Source organism: Dinoponera quadriceps, unplaced genomic scaffold (assembly GCF_001313825.1).
Source record: "Dinoponera quadriceps isolate SergipeBrazil2010 unplaced genomic scaffold, ASM131382v1 scaffold1146, whole genome shotgun sequence".
Lineage (NCBI taxonomy): Eukaryota > Metazoa > Arthropoda > Insecta > Hymenoptera > Formicidae > Dinoponera > Dinoponera quadriceps.
In genome coordinates, this window is record NW_014555229.1 from 255,899 (window position 1) to 274,465 (window position 18,567).

The 18,567-nt window shown below is 44.0% G+C and overlaps 3 protein-coding genes and 1 long non-coding RNA gene across 9 annotated transcripts; 2 read left to right on the plus strand and 2 right to left on the minus strand.

Moving 5' to 3' along the window:
* The first annotated feature begins 606 nt into the window (after positions 1-606).
* LOC106743592 (centromere/kinetochore protein zw10 homolog) lies at positions 607-8,489 on the plus strand. 2 transcript variants are annotated; one of them, XM_014617588.1, is made up of 12 exons: positions 607-1,008; positions 2,580-2,693; positions 3,510-3,827; positions 4,076-4,278; positions 4,363-5,170; positions 5,247-5,395; positions 5,714-5,817; positions 6,095-6,270; positions 6,374-6,580; positions 6,670-6,807; positions 6,904-7,037; positions 8,008-8,489. In XM_014617588.1, exons 3-12 carry the CDS (start codon positions 3,791-3,793, stop codon positions 8,221-8,223), a joined length of 2,172 nt encoding a protein of 723 aa, XP_014473074.1. In that variant the 5' UTR covers positions 607-1,008; positions 2,580-2,693; positions 3,510-3,790; the 3' UTR covers positions 8,224-8,489. The 2 variants fall into 2 exon arrangements, with proteins under 2 accessions (XP_014473074.1, XP_014473075.1); XM_014617589.1 differs by lacking the exons at positions 607-1,008; positions 2,580-2,693 and adding an exon at positions 3,301-3,392.
* Positions 8,490-9,910: 1,421 nt separating this feature from the next.
* LOC106743594 (RNA-binding protein Rsf1) lies at positions 9,911-14,198 on the minus strand. Its single transcript, XM_014617594.1, has 3 exons — positions 13,928-14,198; positions 12,225-12,824; positions 9,911-11,293 (listed from the first exon to the last, which is right to left on the minus strand). Exons 2-3 carry the CDS (start codon positions 12,815-12,817, stop codon positions 11,266-11,268), a joined length of 621 nt encoding a protein of 206 aa, XP_014473080.1. The 5' UTR covers positions 12,818-12,824; positions 13,928-14,198; the 3' UTR covers positions 9,911-11,265.
* Positions 14,199-14,322: 124 nt separating this feature from the next.
* LOC106743595 lies at positions 14,323-16,942 on the plus strand. Of its 3 annotated transcripts, none has more exons than XR_001374382.1 (6): positions 14,323-14,431; positions 14,494-14,737; positions 15,008-15,281; positions 15,435-15,650; positions 15,740-16,463; positions 16,721-16,942. It is a non-coding gene; the product is annotated as an uncharacterized LOC106743595 (long non-coding RNA). The 3 variants fall into 3 exon arrangements; XR_001374383.1 differs by lacking the exon at positions 16,721-16,942 and having other exon boundaries at positions 15,740-15,902; positions 16,400-16,516; XR_001374381.1 differs by lacking the exon at positions 16,721-16,942 and having other exon boundaries at positions 15,740-16,516.
* On the minus strand, positions 16,565-18,396 carry LOC106743593 (RNA polymerase II degradation factor 1-like). Of its 3 annotated transcripts, XM_014617592.1 has the most exons (3): positions 17,441-18,396; positions 16,853-17,071; positions 16,565-16,765 (listed from the first exon to the last, which is right to left on the minus strand). In XM_014617592.1, exons 1-3 carry the CDS (start codon positions 18,024-18,026, stop codon positions 16,584-16,586), a joined length of 987 nt encoding a protein of 328 aa, XP_014473078.1. In that variant the 5' UTR covers positions 18,027-18,396; the 3' UTR covers positions 16,565-16,583. The 3 variants fall into 3 exon arrangements, with proteins under 3 accessions (XP_014473078.1, XP_014473079.1, XP_014473076.1); XM_014617593.1 differs by lacking the exon at positions 16,853-17,071; XM_014617590.1 differs by having other exon boundaries at positions 16,853-18,396.
* Positions 18,397-18,567: the final 171 nt, after the last annotated feature.

Here is an 18,567-nt window from a genome sequence, read left to right on the forward strand (position 1 = left end):
CGAGCGGAAGAAAACTCGAACCACCGCATTCTTTTCTAGGTTTCCCCCGAAGACCGTCCCCGGCGCAACGACGCTCTTTCAATTCCCGTCCCAGGACGTTCACCACCGCTCACCGCGCACGTTCGCTTCGCTCGCGTCAACATTGCGCCCTTCGCTCACGTGTGTGCAGGGGGGAGAATGTCTCCGACAACGTTACATTGAAAGGCCGGATAAAAATGAAATCCACCACCACTACCACCACCACCACCATAATCATCCTCCTCCTCCGTCACGCACTTACCGATGCTACCTGAGCAGCTTCGAATTCGAGCGTTAACCTTCCGCCGGGCCGTCCCCCCGGGGTGCGGTGCGGTCGGCGCGCTCTTTCACGCGCGAGGGACCGCGACGTCCGTTACCCGCGCTGCTCGCTCGGATTCCTCGCTTCCGAACAACAACACGCTCCGCGACCAGGCGAGTTGTTCTTCCTCTTCTCGCTGCTCTCCTCTCGCTACTCCTCCGCTCGATTTTCCTCTCAGTCGTCGCGACTCGATCATTCGCGCGCGTCACGCTGTGTCCTGCATCCTCGATCGACCGCCGATCTCGATCTCTCGTTAGATCCTACCGGCCGACGGCGGACGGGCAACGGCACCGTCGCTCGTCGGGGTGGCGGCGACTCACCTCCATCTGGTTCACCGTCGAATTTGGGCGCGGTTTTCGCGCGGTACGCTTCGCCTCGTCCGTCGCTGCGCGAGTAACTGCGTGCGTAAGCGTCTGTTTGCTCGCTCGCTCGCGAGGAGGACGCGGCCTCTGTGCTCCTGCTACTCTCTCTCTCTCTCTCTCAGCGCGACCAGTCACCGTCCCTCACAAAGGCTCTACGGCCACTAAACGCACGGTCGCCATGGTGCACGCTGGTAGCGCGTAGACGCTACGCTCTACACACCTACCACTACGGCCAACGGAACGGTGGAGACGCTGGGGATCACGTGACGCGCCTCTCAACCAGCATACGTCACGCAGGTTGTGAAACAGGTGAGTCCCTCCCAACGTGCCTATACACGGTGTCGTGGAAGCGTTATCTGGCGGCGAGCAGGTAGACTCTCGGTAGACCCCGGGTAATCAGAGCGGAGTCGTCGAGGCTCCTCACACCTGTGGTTATCGGTAATTTACGATTAAAGATAAAGGGCCTCGGGTGATTTCTTCGCAGGGAAGATAACCGGAATCTAGATCACTCGGCTTGACTTTCATGGAACTTTCGGCCCTAACTTGGCTTTCGAAAAACCTGCGACAGCGAAACTTCCCGGACAACACAGTGTCCAAAATCGGGACGTGAGATGTCCTTTAGACATCTTTAAGTTGTCGTTGAGGTGTCGTGATGTAAGACGTCCTTAAGTCGTTTTTAAGACGTCTAAGTGACGTCTATGTCCCGATTTTGGACGACTTGTGCTGTCTGGGTTGGGCGAGCGATGTTTAGAATTTGGAAAGACGCGATGAATGATGTTCTCTTTCCGGATACATTTCATGAGAAGTTCGTTTTTGCTCCCTCGAGTCGATCGAGAAAGTTGCGGTTGGAAGGACATCCGATAATATTCGGACATCTTGTATAGGCAGGCTTTTAACGTCTTTGTGCGTCGACACGATACTTGCATACACGCAGGGGCTACCGATGAATAAGGAATTTTCTCAGAAGCGAGCGTGAAGCCATTTGCTGCGTCGTAATTGATGCGGGACGTCATTGGTATCTCGATCTGCACTCCTCCGGAATCTTGAAAGGGGATAAGAGATAATGAACTTCGGAATGTAAACTTCAGAGTCCTCTCGAGCTATATTTAGCTAATGAGATTCGAAAGGGAAAAATCCTACCAGAGTATCGGGTGTGCAGAAAATTTCGAAGACGAATAAAGGACGTTTGAGAGTCGTCTAAAAATGTGTAAAAAAGTTCTCAGACACTGACATTTGCGCGTGCCTTGCATCGATTCGGTTGGCGTTTCCATCAAACACGGAACTGTACGGATTCGATTTCCTAAAAAACCCGAACCAGCCGAGTCGGACAAAAACGTTCGAGGACTGATCTCGGCTGATCTTGATCGGGAAGATTAAGGATATCTGATGTTTGTCTTCCCGCCGAGATACAGCGGTTATGTTTTCTCAAGGTTGCTCCGAGTCACCAACATTTTTCTTCACTCATTTATTCGGAATTTAATAAGGAATCGAAATATCTAAACATTATTGTCGTAACTGATTGAGAAGTACATGTAATCTCCAATTGTTTATGATCGCCTTCGCTGCGGCGCTGCGCGTCGATGGTAAACAAATGATCGTTGTTATCATTTACCTTATTGCGAGGTGCGTTTGAATATTGCGAGCGATGCGCTTCTTAACGGCAACGGTTACGTCGTCGTTGAGCCGTGCTAACGGAAAATCGAGATTCTTCGTCTCACCTGCCGTCTTACCTGTTTTCAAGTCATGCTACTTCGACTTCGACTTGGCGGTAGAGATAACGGCCGCCGGCGCGTGAACGCTCATGGGAATCATTGCAGAACACTATGCGATTGATCATTAGATGCCGATACTGGAAAATACAAGGCTTGTCATTTTTCCAGTTTAGGACGCCATTCAAAAGAGGACTGGTAGCGCCAGCTAGCGGTAAGCGAGGGAATTTCGGGGGAGTCAATGGACTATATCTAGGGCCATCTAATGGTGTCGTGAGGAACCTGGTACGTTGTGTACGGTTTGAGTCTAGGGTAAGCTTGGTTTGAATCTCGACTGAAAATCAAAGTTGTCATATTTTTTTCTAATTCCAAGTTTTCCGCTACGAGCCGCCACTGATCTTTCAAGATAAACTGAGATAGCGATATTGGGTCGGGTAGATTTTGTCCCGAAACCTGTATGCTTTTTGTATATATTTTATGTTAAATAAAAAGACAAAACAATGAGGTAGTGGTACAACTCAATGATAAATCAAACGAACTTTATTTTGAAGCAGCACAACTCTATAACATATTAGACTTTTATTTTAAAAAATTACGATATAATAATTCAAATTAATTTTCACTTTCATTAATACGAATAAATACAACCAATTAAATGGATCTTTATTTTCAAGTAATTTGATTTAAAGGCAGGTTAGATAATAATTTTATTTTCGAACAGTACAATTCGAACAACAGGTTAGGAGAGAATATTATTTTTTACGACTTCTCAATGCCATTTCGTACCCTTTTCATCTCGCTTTAAACCTGATCAACAGTTAACGGATTGACCAATCACATTCATCAGTTCAACTAATCAGCCAATGTGATTGGTCAGTTCCGTTAATAGTCGATTAGATTTAAATAAAAATGGGCGTTAGATGGACTTTTATTTTTCAGTAATTGAATAATAACAAAATGCTAATGTGACATTAACAGAACCACGTAGGAATTAATTAAATTTGAAAATATTAAAATAAACAATCCTTTATATCGGGAAAAGGAGTCAAACGTCGATTTATCCGTTAAATGTAACATTTGATTTGAATATTCATGTTTCAGATCTCCGAATAAATGCTACTGTATCCCAGTTCAAATATTAGCAAATTAAAAAAATCAGCTTTTCCAAGAAAAAAGTTAGCATTGATAGCTGGTATTGTGTGGGAGGGAATTTCTAACCGGCACTGGGTTGAGGTTATGTTTGGATGCTGGAGCTGTTTTGAAGACATGGATCGTGACGCGTAGACAAGAAACGACCAGATTGCGTCTACAAGAAGTTGGCAGTGGGGAATACAAGTTACAAATTCTTTGATCTTGCAGCGAGCTTATCGTACACATGAAATATGACTTCGTTTGTAGCAGATGTACTGGCCACGGCAGGTAACATACACAACTTGTTGCCAATTGTTTATTTAAAAGATAGGCAAGTTAATCATGTGCAAATTAATTCTCAACATTGATTAAATTCTGTTATATTACCTTTAGTGAGTTACAAAGCTAATTTTCCTCCAGAAAGATAATTGTATGTTTATAAATTACACATCTTTAAACATATTTCTGACGTTAGAATATCTGCCAGTCCAAGTTAGTTTTTTTTCACAACTACCAATCGACGTTTCACCACGCAGGAAAACTGGAGAAACTGAGCCTTCAGAAAAATATCGTGGATATACAGAAGGAGATAACGAGGCTGGAATATGAAGTCAGGGATTTCATGGATGAGAATTACGATGAGTTCAGTGCAAAGCTGATGAGGGACGTGCACTTGGTTAAGAAGACCGAGCAGCTGCTGGAGGAGATGAGCATCTTGCAGAGCAGAATAAACGATCAGGTATGTAACCGGTGTTCCTAATCTTGCCAAGATTCAGGTCGAGTGAAACCAAATAATACGAAATCCTGATCTGATTGTGTACAGGTCAAAATAGAGCTGTCAGGCTCGACGAAGGAGCTGAAGAGCCTGTCGCAGATGTTGAAGGAGTCAAACGTCAGCCTGCAGCTGTCCCACCAGCTGATAGAGCTGCACGAGTGCGTGAAGTCCATCAGGAAGTTGCAGGAGGAGAGGCGATTCGTCGAGACCACCAAGACCCTGCTGCAGATGCACACCTTGCTGCACAATCCCAGCAGCGTCGTGCACGACCTCGAGATCTACACCGCGATCAAGAACGAGTACTGCGAGCTCTTCCGCTCGTGCCTGACGGAGGTGTCCAGGTTGTTGCGCGATCGGATCTGCTGGAGCAGCGACGCGAAGGACGCCGGCAAGACGATCACCTCGCTCACCATCAAAAGCGAGCACGACGACATACAAGAGCTGATACAAGGCCTGCACATCGTCGACCATCTCGAGAACGAGCTGCAGACGTTCTCCGCGAAGCTGATGGAGCACATCATCAACCCCGTCATTCACGACCACTGCTCGGTCTACGTCGTCATGGAGAAAGTGTTCACCGTCGAGGTGCTGGAGAGAAAGAAGACGCCATGCTACAAAGGTGTGCTGTACAACCTGCAGCTGCTCTTCAAGTTCCTCCACCAACACCTGAACCTGAAGGTCGCGGACGACGAGACCTTCCTGAAGAGGATGCGGCCGCACTTACTGGAGCAGCTGTCGCACTCGTTAACGACGGACTGTATCTCCCACACCATCCCGACTTCCAACGCCGACCTGAAGAACTTCGAGCCTGTCGTCGAGGCGATTAACGAATTTCAGGTCTACCTGGTGGAAATCGGTACTTCTTCTAACTATAAGCTCGAGAGGTGAAGACAGGGACAGGTGGCGATTGAAAGCGACGATTGATGTTCCAGGGTTCCTCTCCAAGGACCAGCTATTCTTATCGGAATACACGAACAATATTGACAAACTGTTCATCGACAGGATATGCCAGGACCTGCTGATGAAAGCACGAAATATCGTCAAGAAGGACTTACACGACTCCGTTCGATATGAGCCGCAGGTAATCAATCGACGTTACTAAGTAAGAACCAGTCCAGTAAACAGTTAACGGCAGCATTATATCAATGTTATAATTTCTCACTCAACAATGTAAATTCAATACAAACATGCGTTGTATTAGGAAATTATAACATTGTCGTAATGTTATTGTTGGTCGATGTTTACTGGGCAGTGGCAGGCAGCATCGAGAGCTTCTCAATTATTTATTTATTTATTTGTGAACGAGTAACACTTTCGGCAACATAAAAAAGAAATGAGAAACAAAAAGAAGAGAAGGAGATACACAGACGGAGTATATAATTATTCTCTTACGCCGCAGGAGCCGCCGAAATTCATAAGTAGAGAGTTCGAGGAGGATTGCGAGTTGACCATCGAAAAGAAGCTGAGCGACATGTCATTTCAATTGCCAAGATGTCAGATAAGGTATATTATTTTAGTGTATATTTAATATATAACATTTAATATTGTAAATCAAATAATCTTTTAATTTCGCAACTAATCACCGGCACTAGCTTTTATTTCTCATTCAGTTATCAACTCAGCGATCACAACTGCGGGACCCACATAAAGAAAACTTTTTTATGATTTCTCTCTGAGATTTCAAGGTAGTTTTGAGAGGAAAATCGCACAAAGAGTTTCTAAGTAAAAAGTTGTTGGACTTCAAAGGGACATTCGTTCATAGGAAAAAATCACATTTCAGCAAAAGCGCGGTGGAAACGCTGGAATTAGCGAGGACGATACTGGACGAGGCCCGCGACAGTTCGGACGCTTGCGCCGTTAGATTATTTTACACCTGTAGGAACGTGTTCGGGATGTACGCCGGGCTGGTGCCGGAGCATCACAGGAAGTTCCTGGACACGATACCGCAGCAAGTCGGTAAGATGCTGGTGCAGGCCACTGGCGATGCAGCTGGCTGTCTATAGCTAGAATCCCGATGTCAGCGTGAAATCTTCGTCATCGCTCGCACTGATGTTCGCAGCTTTGTTTCACAACAACTGCATGTACCTGGCCCACCACCTGCTCACACTGGCGCACGACTACAGAAACAAGTTCTCGAAGAACCTGCAGAGGTTGAACCTGACATTCGCCGATCAAGTCACGGTGCTGCGGGACGTCGGCTCAAGGTGCTTCCTCGAGCACATGAGGTACCAGAGGAACATCATTTTCGACATCATCAAGGACTCAGGTTCGTTCAGGACTTCAGCTCCGCCAGCTTTGCGATCTCGGATGGATTTGTGATTGACGTGTTTGTTTTCGCGCGTTGATCTCATTCAGGTTTCACTTCGTTGGGTCAAACGCCCGAGTTGCATCCCAGCACCGAACGCGCACTGAGACAATGCATCAGACAGCTGGAACTACTGAAGACAGTTTGGCTGGACGTGTTGCCCGTAAACGTTTACTGCAAGGCTGTCGGTAGGTCGAATCCATTTCCCTTCACCTCTTCTCACGGTGTACGCCGACATGTTACGTTTCTAATCTTCATTTTCCTCGCATCAACGCGCGTCACAGGTTGCATCACGAATTCCATGATCGACGATCTGGTGACGAAGGTGATTTCCGTCGAAGATATCCCGGTCGACGTGGCGAGGGAACTGGTGGTGCTGTTCAACGTGGTGGTGAAGAGGACGCCGCAAATATTCCCGGTAAGTGTGATCGAATCAAGAACGTCATGTATATCAAGCTCGTATCAATTTCGATATTGGGAATAAATTGCGGACTGAAGATTAAAGTTTGACTTTGGCTCTCGTGGTCAAGCTTCAATATTATTAGAGGTCTCAATTAATTTTAAGGGGTTTTGGATCAAAAACGTATTTATTAAAAAAAAAAAGAAGGGTACATTTTGATTTAAATCAAAATATTTTCCACCTTGTTACAACTATTTCCTACCTTTCTGGCAATAAGTGGATTCCACGGTAGAAAAAAGACATTTCTTGAAGCAATCTATTCGTTAATGAATTTTTTTATTTCTTCCAAGTTTCGAAAGTGTGTGTACCTTAAAACGCGCATGTTCGATCGGAACAGGTGATAATCAGATGGTGCAATGTTTGAAGAATACACGGGATGGGGTAAATACAGTTACACGACTATATCTATGTTTGTAAACAGGTCCATTTTTTTTGACAATAAAAAAAAAGGAGAGAAAAGAATATATAGTATATAGCAGATAAAAAGACGTGATACATCAGAGAAAAAAATGCATAAAGATAAATCACGTAAACGAAGATGAGAAAAGAAAAATATATACGTACGTTTACACATACATAGCAATTATACAAATAATATTATTATAACAAGCGTTTGAGATAATCTTCGATCCTTGACTATAATTCTAGTCTGATACGGGTTTGAGAATACACATAGAAGGGTTACATAAGTTTCAGAAAGTACGATTTAACTCTTGCACGTGTACGTATTTTTTTTTTTTATTGATCGCTTAGTCTCACGAAATTACACGAAAGTGTTGCACGAGATATGACAGAGTTGTGCGAGAGTCGTAGCGGTACTCCAGCTGGTACTCCCTGTAAAAATGCAATCATGAGAACGTTAATTCCGGTCCGTCAGTCGCACAATCGCCATGCACACTAATTCACACTTCGACTTCGTTTTTCGTAGGATCCGAGTAAGATTCAGCGACACGTGCGCAAGTGGGGCAAGTTTTTGGAGCTGATCAAGCTACTCGGCGCGTCACTGAAGGAGATCGAGGTCAGGTGGGGAAACGGGAAAGGACCGTTGGCGCAGGAGTTCACCGCTCCGCAGGTGAAGCAGCTGATCCGCGCTCTTTTTCAGAACACCGATCGAAGATCTAATCTCTTAGCCTCCATAAGATAAAGTGTAAGATACGTGATAGATTCGCGAGTTTAGTATCGTGAGAAATAACCGGAATAAAAACAGCCTACGTTCTCGTGTGACATACATACATTCCGCGTTCGGCACTCAACACGCGCGCAAAAGACAAACCAGGACGACCGTCCGGAAAACGCATTTCCCGCGGATCTTTGCAGCACTCGACCCCTCGAGTTCGATCGAACGTTCAATTTTTCCTGACCCTTTTTGTACGAAGCAACAGATGTATCGATAATAAAATACTGAACACACCCGATGCATTTGTTCATCAAGAGATGTACAACAAGTTGCGACTCGATGATATCCCTTCCAATCGCGGCTCACTCGGATACGAGAAATGTGGAGAAACGTGTGATTAGTTGTGCGAACTTGGAAGTGTCACAAATAAGGTAAACATCCCAATAATCGAAACATTAATAATGCGTACGCGTTTATTAAGATGCTCATCAATGGATGAAACCAAACTAACTAAACATTTCTCTTCATTTATCATATTGTTCCGTATATTGACAAGCATCGTAATAAAGAAAAGCACATCGTTAATACTTTAATCATTGAGACATTCAATTACTGAACGTACGTTCATGTTATGTCGATTATACATTTATCAGTTGCAATCGAATCTCGAGTGCTCAGTTAGCGATCCCCCTTTTCGCGAAAGTCACGACGCGTCGAATGCCTATCTTGAAATTTCCAGCGTTAAATGACTCCGATAGATGATTGCGATAAAAAGCGTTAATTATTACAAAATAACTTCTTCGTTGTCAGGATACTTACGCAGATGCTTGCTTTGTGCTAACTTACAACGAACTTCCGCACATTACTGAGCGAAGCGAACAACGCTCCCGATTGCACGAGGGGCTTCCTCTTCACGACGGATTCTTGTCTCAAAATGTTACAAAGGTATTGTAAAACACGGACGGAAGTGAAAGGGCCGACACTAACCATAATACTCGCGAAAGGACGAAGTTCACCAGGACACCGGCCTGCGAAGTTCGTAGGATCTTCGAAACGCTCCAAATAACAGAGACGTCGAAAAAACGTCATTTAGACAATAAGAACGTCTAAAGGACGTCCTTGGGACGTACGTGTTGTCTGGGATCTGACACAGCAGGCCGTCGATGAAACCACTCGACAAAAATCCGCTCGTGAAGTGACGGAACAAAAACGACGTGTTACAGTATCGGTCGCGATGTAATAAAGAAATGGTCAGATAGACAGACAGACAGATAGGCAGACAGGCGGGCGGGCGNCATTTAATATCTCAATTTCCAATTCCATATCTTTTACAGAGGTGGTAATATACATCATTACCGTTTTTATTTGATCACTTTCTTATTTAGCGAGCGTAACGCGTACGCTCCGGAAACGTGTCCTCTCTTTCGTCCAAATGCAGCACTGTTTCTGTATATATATATGTATATATATAGAATTTTTTTTGGTCAGAAAATATATATATATCCATCGGAAGAAAACAAAACGAGAAAAAGAAAAGAGCACGGAAGATGTATTGCATGCGACAACGCGACGGTCATGAGCTTTTTTCCTCTTATTTTTTTCTTTTATTTTTGCCTCTTGGTTCGTTCTCGAAAATTTCGATGCTCGACGCGTTATGTGCGTCGAAATTTCTCGCCGGAGCGAAACGACTGCCTTGTGTGTGTGTGTGTGTGTGTTTTTTTTAAACGTTTGCTTGTCCGCATATATATATTCGATAAAAAATCGATTCTCCATATACGAGCAGCAGTTTGCATTTGGCTAAAGTCTCTCTCTCTCCCTCTCTCTCTCTCTCACGCGCGCGCGATCTCCTTATTTTATAATCTCCTCTCCGAGATTCCATATAAAATCGTTACTATTCATAGAATAATAAGCGAGCACACACGTTATTACTTTTTTTTTTTTCGTTTTCTTCCTACCTAGATACGCGATAAGAGATTATTCACACCACGGGACCGTCGTGTAACGTATGTGTAACTGGTGTCTCGAAACTGATTATCGCAGAAAGTAGAAGCTTCCTCGCTGGTTTGGTTCCAGCTGAGCTACGCTTTTTTCCGCTCCGTTACTTAATAACGAGTAGACATGTACAACTGTAAAGTACAGTACCGTACGATAGTCGGTATTGTAATACGCGTCATGTACGCCTTAAGAATCCAGTTTCGTCTTCGGGGTTTGGCCCGGCGATTCTCGACCTCGCGCGCGCAGACATCGCGAAGCCGGCAATCGCGCGAGAGCGACATCCCCCGGTTGCGAGGCTGCTAGGCTAGACGCGACGTCTGGTGCGGGTTATTAAAATAATCTCGAACGTCACGTGACCGTAAAGCACAAGAATTCCGGTCACGGTTGAGAGAGGAAAAAAAAAGAAGACCGTGTCCAGCGAGAAGAAAGTAGAAATGGAAGGAAGTAAAAAAAAAAAAACATCTTTAAAATAGAAATAGAGATCTAAAACGAGTGTGAGTGCGCTTTTTTAGCTAAAAATAGAATGGTAAGTCGCGAAGTACAATCCCTACACACTACAGCCCTATATTAATCAATTACTTCGTCGGATATTGATCTCTGTGTTGTTTTCGAGTCCGTTGAGTCCGTGATTCGATATATCACTGCGCCTTATTTTTCATTCTCTTCCTCCCCCCCTCTCTCTCTCCTTCTCTTTCTCTCTCTTTCTCTCTCTCTCTATATATATCTCTGTGTTTCTCACGTTTTGCAAACGGAAGAGCATTCTTTCGAGGGAACTTTCTCCTTCCTTTTCTTTTATTCTTTCGTTTCTCGAGTCTATCGTGGCTTCCGAGTTGATCATAGAAAGTGTCCCCCTTGGATACGACCACAGTATGTGTATGTGTGTGTGTGTGTATTCGTGTATTTGTGTGTAAAGTGGTCTCAACAATGCGAGGAAAAATAATATGCACAGCATAAACCGCAATGATAGTTCTTGTCTATATACAGGTCGCTGTGTAGATTGGACAGAAATGAAGTCGTCGAGGCGGGTGGCTGTGATCGGCCCGCAGTTCAGATTGGCAACGCAGCGTAGTTCTTTTATGTGCATTCACGTAGATGACGATGACTGTGAACATGGAAGTGCAAAACAGAGGATGTCACATTACTTTTGTCGCCCCCTTCTTTAACGACTCCCACCGAAGCTGAGAGCCGGCGTTATTATTTAACTTTACATATTTAACGTGCATGCAAAGAGAGAAATTAACTCGCCGTATACACCTCGATAACCCAGCACTAGGTGCTCATGCACTTGAAACTCTCCTTTTACTTTTTTTTCTTTTTTTTTTTAATCCGTTTTCTTTATCTTTAACGCCCCTGTGTATCGGGCCAACAATGCAGCAAACGTTGCTCGCGCGTGTTTAATCCGTGTTTAATCCGTGTTTAATCCGTGGATCGTGAATAGAGAGTAAGAACAGGCCCGACAACATCGACATTTTACATTTACTCCCGCGGTGAGATACGTTTCCCGCGCGTTTACAATTTAGCTCAGGCTTCGCCTCGAGGTAGACAAATTCGCTTTATCAGACGCTCGTCGATCTCACGGCGTTCTCATTTCGCGAACGATTCGATCCTTTTTTTAACTCGTAACTGCGAATACCCTCGAATCTCTCGTCTCGTACCGTCGTCGTGAAAAATTTCCCCCTTTTCCTCTCGTCGTCGAAGACACACTTTCTTCCCCGAGGCAGACGAAAGATCTTTACGAATTTCCAATTAATTATCTCCCGGTGTCCGGTTGCATGAGCGCAAACGACACCGCACTAGAACTCTAACTCACGTTGTACACGGGCATTCGACGAAACTACACAAACTACTCGCTTCACCCGATATGTATATATGTATCACAGATGTATCGTTTATGTATGTACAGTCGTAGCACCCGAAGATATCACCCCGAAAATCGACGAAGCACCGAGCTCGTGCCGAGGTAATCGTGACGCGAGTTGGAAAAAAGGTTCAGGCTTTTTTTTTTTATCATGGTATGGATTGGTCGTTAATACCTGCCACGGCCGGCCGGTGAGCGGCTTCGATACCTCGCAGTGCTCGTGTCCTTCCCGGTATAGTAATCGGCGCCAGTGTCTCCGCCGCTACCGCCGTAGACATCCTGAGTATATCCGTCTCGTGTAACATACCCGCCGCTGCGATTGTACATATAGTCCTCTCCGTAACGACCTCTGCCCCTACTTGCACCGCCACCCCTGCCTGCATAATAGCTGCCTCCGTAATCGCCGTAAGTATTGCTTCCTCTGTAACCCACGCTAGTACCGCCCCGTGTGCCGAATTCCCTACCACCGACCCCGCGACCACCGCGGAAACTACCCGTACTGCCCCTGCTGCCGCCACCGCGACCTCTACCCCGTGAAATCTCCACTCTCAATTTTGCACCCATTATCTCCATGCCGTTCATGTTGCAGCACGCCAATTCGGCCTCGTTCATGTTGAAGAACTCGATGAAGGCGAAGCCAGGCGGATTGAAGGCCACCCAAACCTTGTTCAGCTTGCCGTACTTCTCAAACTCCATCTGCAGGTCTTCCTTCTTGATGCTCTCGTTCAACCCACCCACGTACACCCGTGTGTATCCCTCGGGCGTCATCTTGTTCCTGAAAGGAGACGGAATTTTAGTATTATAATATATATATGGATCTTCAAGGCGTAGTGGAACATTGGCATTTGGAATTTCACTTGGTGGTGTAAGTTAAATATATTTACGTAACATCTCGGTTACACTATTTTTAACACTCATCAATCGTTACAACTGTGATTGACACATTTCTGCCCGGTTTAATTACAATAATGTAACTTCAAATGTAACAATAATTTCACATTGCCATTGTCGATATTAGTACATATACGTGTTACGTTACAGTTGCGTGCGTACATATTTCTATACACGCACATGCACTACATCGCAGTCACATTGTACAATACGAGATTATAACATCGATGTAAAGTTATCGTTGGACACTTGAAGTTATATAGCTGAAATTAAACGCGCCGACCGGGTGGGAATCGTATGAACTCGGAAATTTTTCTCAAGATTTCTCTCGAAGATTTCAAGATGGTTTTGGGTGAGAAAAGCCTGTGCACTTTTGTGCACAAAGTAGGATAAAATGCTTCAGATCTTAAAGGTTTATCCAATTTCATACATTATTTTATACATACATTTATAAAACATTCTATCGTATATTTATTTATTTTTCGTAATGTTTTTTTACGAAAAGAGAAAACCGCAGTGTGCCGGTGCAGACTCGAGCGAATTATCTGGCCGGCGGAGCAAAACACCCCCGAGTTTTGCCACGCAGTCGGCGGCCACGCTGAAGAGACGAGGAAAGAGCGTTATTCTCGAGCGCGAGCACGCGGAACGCGGGGGATCCGCGTTTCGCGGCGAATCGTGCGTGCGTACGTCAGAGCGCGCGACACGCAATGGCGGTGGTTTTTTTCATCCTCGCGCCGAGGCGCGGTGCGAAGGTACGCGTCCGACGCGCGAGCACGCAGGACGCCACCATTTTGGCGTGCCGCGTTCAAATCGGCTCTCGCGAGACTCCGCGAGACGTGCTCTCGCGAGGGAGGAGGACGCGCGCGCGACCGCCGACGAGATCGTCTCTCGGCGGACGCGCGCGAGGATGAGGAGGCCGGTTTACGCGCCAAGAGATTTCGAAACGTTTCGAACGGCCGGTAGGACGCCGTGCGCTCGCTTACTCACCGTTGCGTCGCCGCTCGTCCCGGAAGCTCCTCGTCGCGCGCGCTCTCTCTCCTCGCCCTCCCGGTCCTGTCTTACACGTTCCTCGCGGCTCCACCGGCGATATCGCGCTCGCTGATCGCTCGCCCAAAACGCGACGAACGGGCCAACGGTGGGAAAAAACGATGCGATGTATCGGGACTCGCACACCGTCCTGCAATCGATAGCGAAGCGCATCAACCGGGGTTCACAATGCACAGAAAGCATGCCCGTCCCCGACGGCGTCTCCAATCCAGACGCCTCGCCGGCCTCGCCTGCGCCGCGTTTACATCGAACAAAGAGGGCGGCACTCACGAACGCGGTATGAATAGCGATGGAAAGGAATCTTGCGCAACGGTAACGTCGGGTCCGCATCAGAGTCGGTAATGTTTATTGAGCACTACTATCACTACTACCACTGCGTTTCGGACTTCATTTGGCGCGAATGGTGCCGCGTGCAAGGGAAATATGAGGATGTACAAAGCAAAAGTATATATTCGGTATGTCATATTACGGATTTTTCACGCGTAAATACTTTTCTAACTGCGTAGTAATCATCGCCAACGTCCATACCACGCTGAGAATACCAGTTCTCGTCTGATCACTGAAGTCAAGCAGCGTTGGGCACGGACAGTACTTGGATGGTTGACCACTTGGGAACACCGTGTTGATGTTGGCATCACTTTTTTTTTGCTCCTACAATTTATCAATCTCGGAACGAGAATCTTCTCGAAGAGGACGGAGAAATGAGGTTTCTTTGTTTCAAGCGATTTATCAGATCACACATCGTAGCTCGTACGTGAATTTATTTTTGCATATTGATTTCAATTTTCCCTTTGTTATCGATGAAAGTATCATCGGGAGTTATTTGGCGGAACGAGAGCATTCGTCCGTATGGAAGATAGACTGAGGTTAAGGTTAAAGTCATTCCGGATTTGCTTTCGTGCTAAGATCGTTATTCTATCTTTATTGGTCGTTACATGTTGAAGGGAAATAGAACGATGCTTTCATCAGGGAAACGTTCGAAACGAACATAGCCTAAGTTGCCGACAATTTATCCTATAGATGAAATAATGCTCACCAAGCACACCTTACGGTATGATCTTTTGACGATGAATAAAGGAAGGTTAAAGACGTGAATATATCGATCGACAAGACACGCAGCTCACAGGGTTCACCTTTGTAACTTCAAAATAATTGAGGAGACAAAGTCGGTTATGCCAAGGGGAAAAAGAAGACAGCATCTATATATATTATGTACCTAAAAGTCTTGAAGGATGTAAATAGCCTTTTAAGCTTGGCGAAGGACAACAGATTAGGGCTACTAAACTAATCTCAGGTAACCAGCAATTAGTCACATGGAAATTTGTTGATCTATGTAATAATAAAAGACAGAGGCACCACAGCTTTTTTTTTAATTATTATTACTAATACTAAATCATAATCGGCGAGTATTTGTCACATTATTAAATTATATCGAATTTGTTTTAAGATATTAGAGACGTCCTATCGATAGGTTTCATATGGAAATGTTCCTCAAATTAGCTGGCTATTGTTGCCAACGTCCATACCACGCTGAAAGTACCAGTTCTCGTCTGATCACTGAAGTCAAGCAGCGTTGGGCACGGTTAGTACTTGGATGGGTGACCACTTGGGAACACCGTGTGATGTTGGCATCATTTTTTTTTACTTCTTTAAAATTTTGAAGGTAAGTTATTTAACAGAAGACGTAGAGGAACCACATATTTCGTTTGAAAATAATTTACATGATTCACATATAATTATTTTTGTATGTAGATTTTAATCTTCCCGTTGGTACTGGTGAAAATATCATTAGAAGCTATCTGAAGCGGTTGTATCTGACCATATGAGGAACCGACGGAGGTTAAGTTGTCGACGGTCCAAGCTGTTAACGAAACAACCTTCATCAAGTAAAGCGAATAATTCGGCATATAGAAAGGTTAGAAACGGGGAGAGGTAATATTGGTTTATCGACAACGTAGTTCTCGTAGTTCTCAGGGATCTTTATTATTAACTTGAAAAAATAGATAACTATCAAAAATGCCAACTATGCGGGAAAGGAAAAGGGGGTAGAATTTATGTATAGTTATACCACGTGCACACTTGTAAAAGATGCAAGGTAATAAGTCGAGTGATCTTTGAACCTATCTGGACGATACGAGAGCGAACATCCTTATAAACCTAGTGAAGAACACCGGATTAGAGCTGTGAAAATAATCTTAGATAACGAGCGGATAATCACAAGAAGACTTATTAATATCTACGTGACAATTAGTTTTCTTCCAAATAACTCACCTCCAAAATTTGAGAAGTTAAAAAAGAAAAAAAAAAGTGATGCCAACATCACACGGTGTTCCCAAGTGGTCACCCATCCAAGTACTAACCGTGCCCAACGCTGCTTGACTGCAGTGATCGGACGAGAACTGGTATTTTCAGCGTAGTATGGACGTTGGCGATGATTGTTGAGCAAGCTAGAAGGATGCCTGTACGAAACCTATAGGTACGATGTGTCTAACATATTTAAATTTGAAAATAAAAATATAGGAGCCGTGACATGATTTAAGATTACTGAACAAAATGTTATCTTTCCGTCTTATTTTAAAACAATTTTTTTAAGTTCTTATTTAAAAATTGAAAGAGAAATGAAAAAAAATGATGACAACATCATACGGTGTTCCCAAGTGGTCACCCATCCAAGTACTAATCGTGCCCAACGCTGCTTGACTGCAGTGATCGGACGAGAACTGGTATTTTCAGCGTGGTATGGACGTTGACGATGACACTTGCTCTCTTTCTTGAAAACTAAAAAATTCTCATTTAAAAATTGAAAAAAAAAATGATGCCAACATCACACGGTGTTCCCAAGTGGTCACCCATCCAAGTACTGACCGTGCCCAACGCTGCTTGACTGCAGTGATCGGACGAGAACTGGTATTTTCAGCGTTTTTTTGATGATTGAGTCGCATTTATCTGGATCATGGTTACTTTTGCATTTTACGCATCTGTATGACATGTTACAATTTATTGCCGCATGCCCGATTCTTTGGCATTTTTTGCACTGTATGGTTTCCTTTTTTTTCAGTCTTTCCCAGTGTATTACGTTGTAATCTATGTATTTAATTTCTTTTAACATATCAAGGTTGCTATTTGCTTCTATTGTTACTAGGAATATTGGTAAAATGATTTTATTCTGTATTGATCGCTTTGTGGAGAATCTGCTTGCTTTAATGAATTTAATATTTTCATAATTATGTCTGTGTAATTCTGATAGTATTTCCTCCTCTGTATAGGACTGATTAATACCTTTTAGTAAGTAAGTGTGATTTTTGTTTGACTTTGCTGTGTACGTGTAGTAATTTGTGTTTGTTTTTGTTAGTAGTTCTTTGGTTTTCGTGAAGTCGTTTGTGTTTTCTAATAAAGCTAGGTGTTTGTTATTGCTGATTCTTTTAATTGAGAAGTGTTCTATGTTTAACTTACTTTTTAATAATTCTATGGTATCTTTCGGGTCTTGATACATTATATTGATAGATGGTGGCTTGGTTTTCATGTGAAGTTTAGGTGTGGTGACTTCCCTCTGTGCTGATATCTGTCTATCTGCTGATTCCGGCGAGCTTGCTGTCTTATTGTATGTTTTTTGAGTTGAAGATCTTTTCCCTCCGGTGTCTTGTGCTGTTTCGTGCTCCCTGCTGTCGGTTTTTCTTTTCCTTATGTTCTCGTACTTAAGTTTTTCAATGAAAGGGTCTTCTTCTTCTGCAAGTTGCATGTCGTCTGTTTCTGAAGTTTGTGTTGTTTCATCTCTTGCTGTGTATTTTTCGGGTCTCGGTGTAGGATGAGTCCTTTGTTCTACCGATGATTGTTCGTTTTTTATGTTTTGTTGTTCTTTTTCCAGATTTTGAATTATGCATTTTAATTCTGCTATTTCTTTCTTCAGGGAAAGGCTTTCCTGTAGAATTGCATCTGGCGTGGAGCTTTGACTTGTTTCTGCGTCATTGAACTGTGTTATTTTCTTCCTGCCCTGTGAGTTAAGGTTAGGTTGGTTCGAAGACTTTTTAGCTTTTGTCATTTTTTGTTTATTAAAAAATGCAGCTATTTTCGTCTGAGAGTTTGGGTCTTTTAGAAGTCTCTCCAGATTTTTTATATTATTGCTTTGCGCGAGGTAAGTTTGTGAGGTTACCTCGCTCTGAGTTCGCGGATTTTCATCCTTTTGGCTATTGCCTTCCTTATTCGCCTGCTCGGCTCCGTCGGGCGTCTCTGTAAGGTCCACCCTGGTGTTGTTTCACCGTATGTTTGCTAGTTGGTGAATTGAAATAAGCTTTCTCTGAGTTTTTTAGGTTCGTAACTACTGCGACACGTGCGACTTGGTTGGCGGCTCGTGGCGCTCTGGTATTTTCAGCGTGGTATGGACGTTGGCGATGATTGTCGAGCAAGCTAGAAAGATGCCTGTACGAAACCTATAGGTACGATGTGTCTAACATATTTAAATATAAATTTGAAAAAAAAATATAGGAGCCGTGACATTATGATTTAAGATTACTGAACAAAATGTTATCTTTTTGTCTTATTTTAAAACAATTTTTTTAAGTTCTTATTTAAAAATTGAAAGA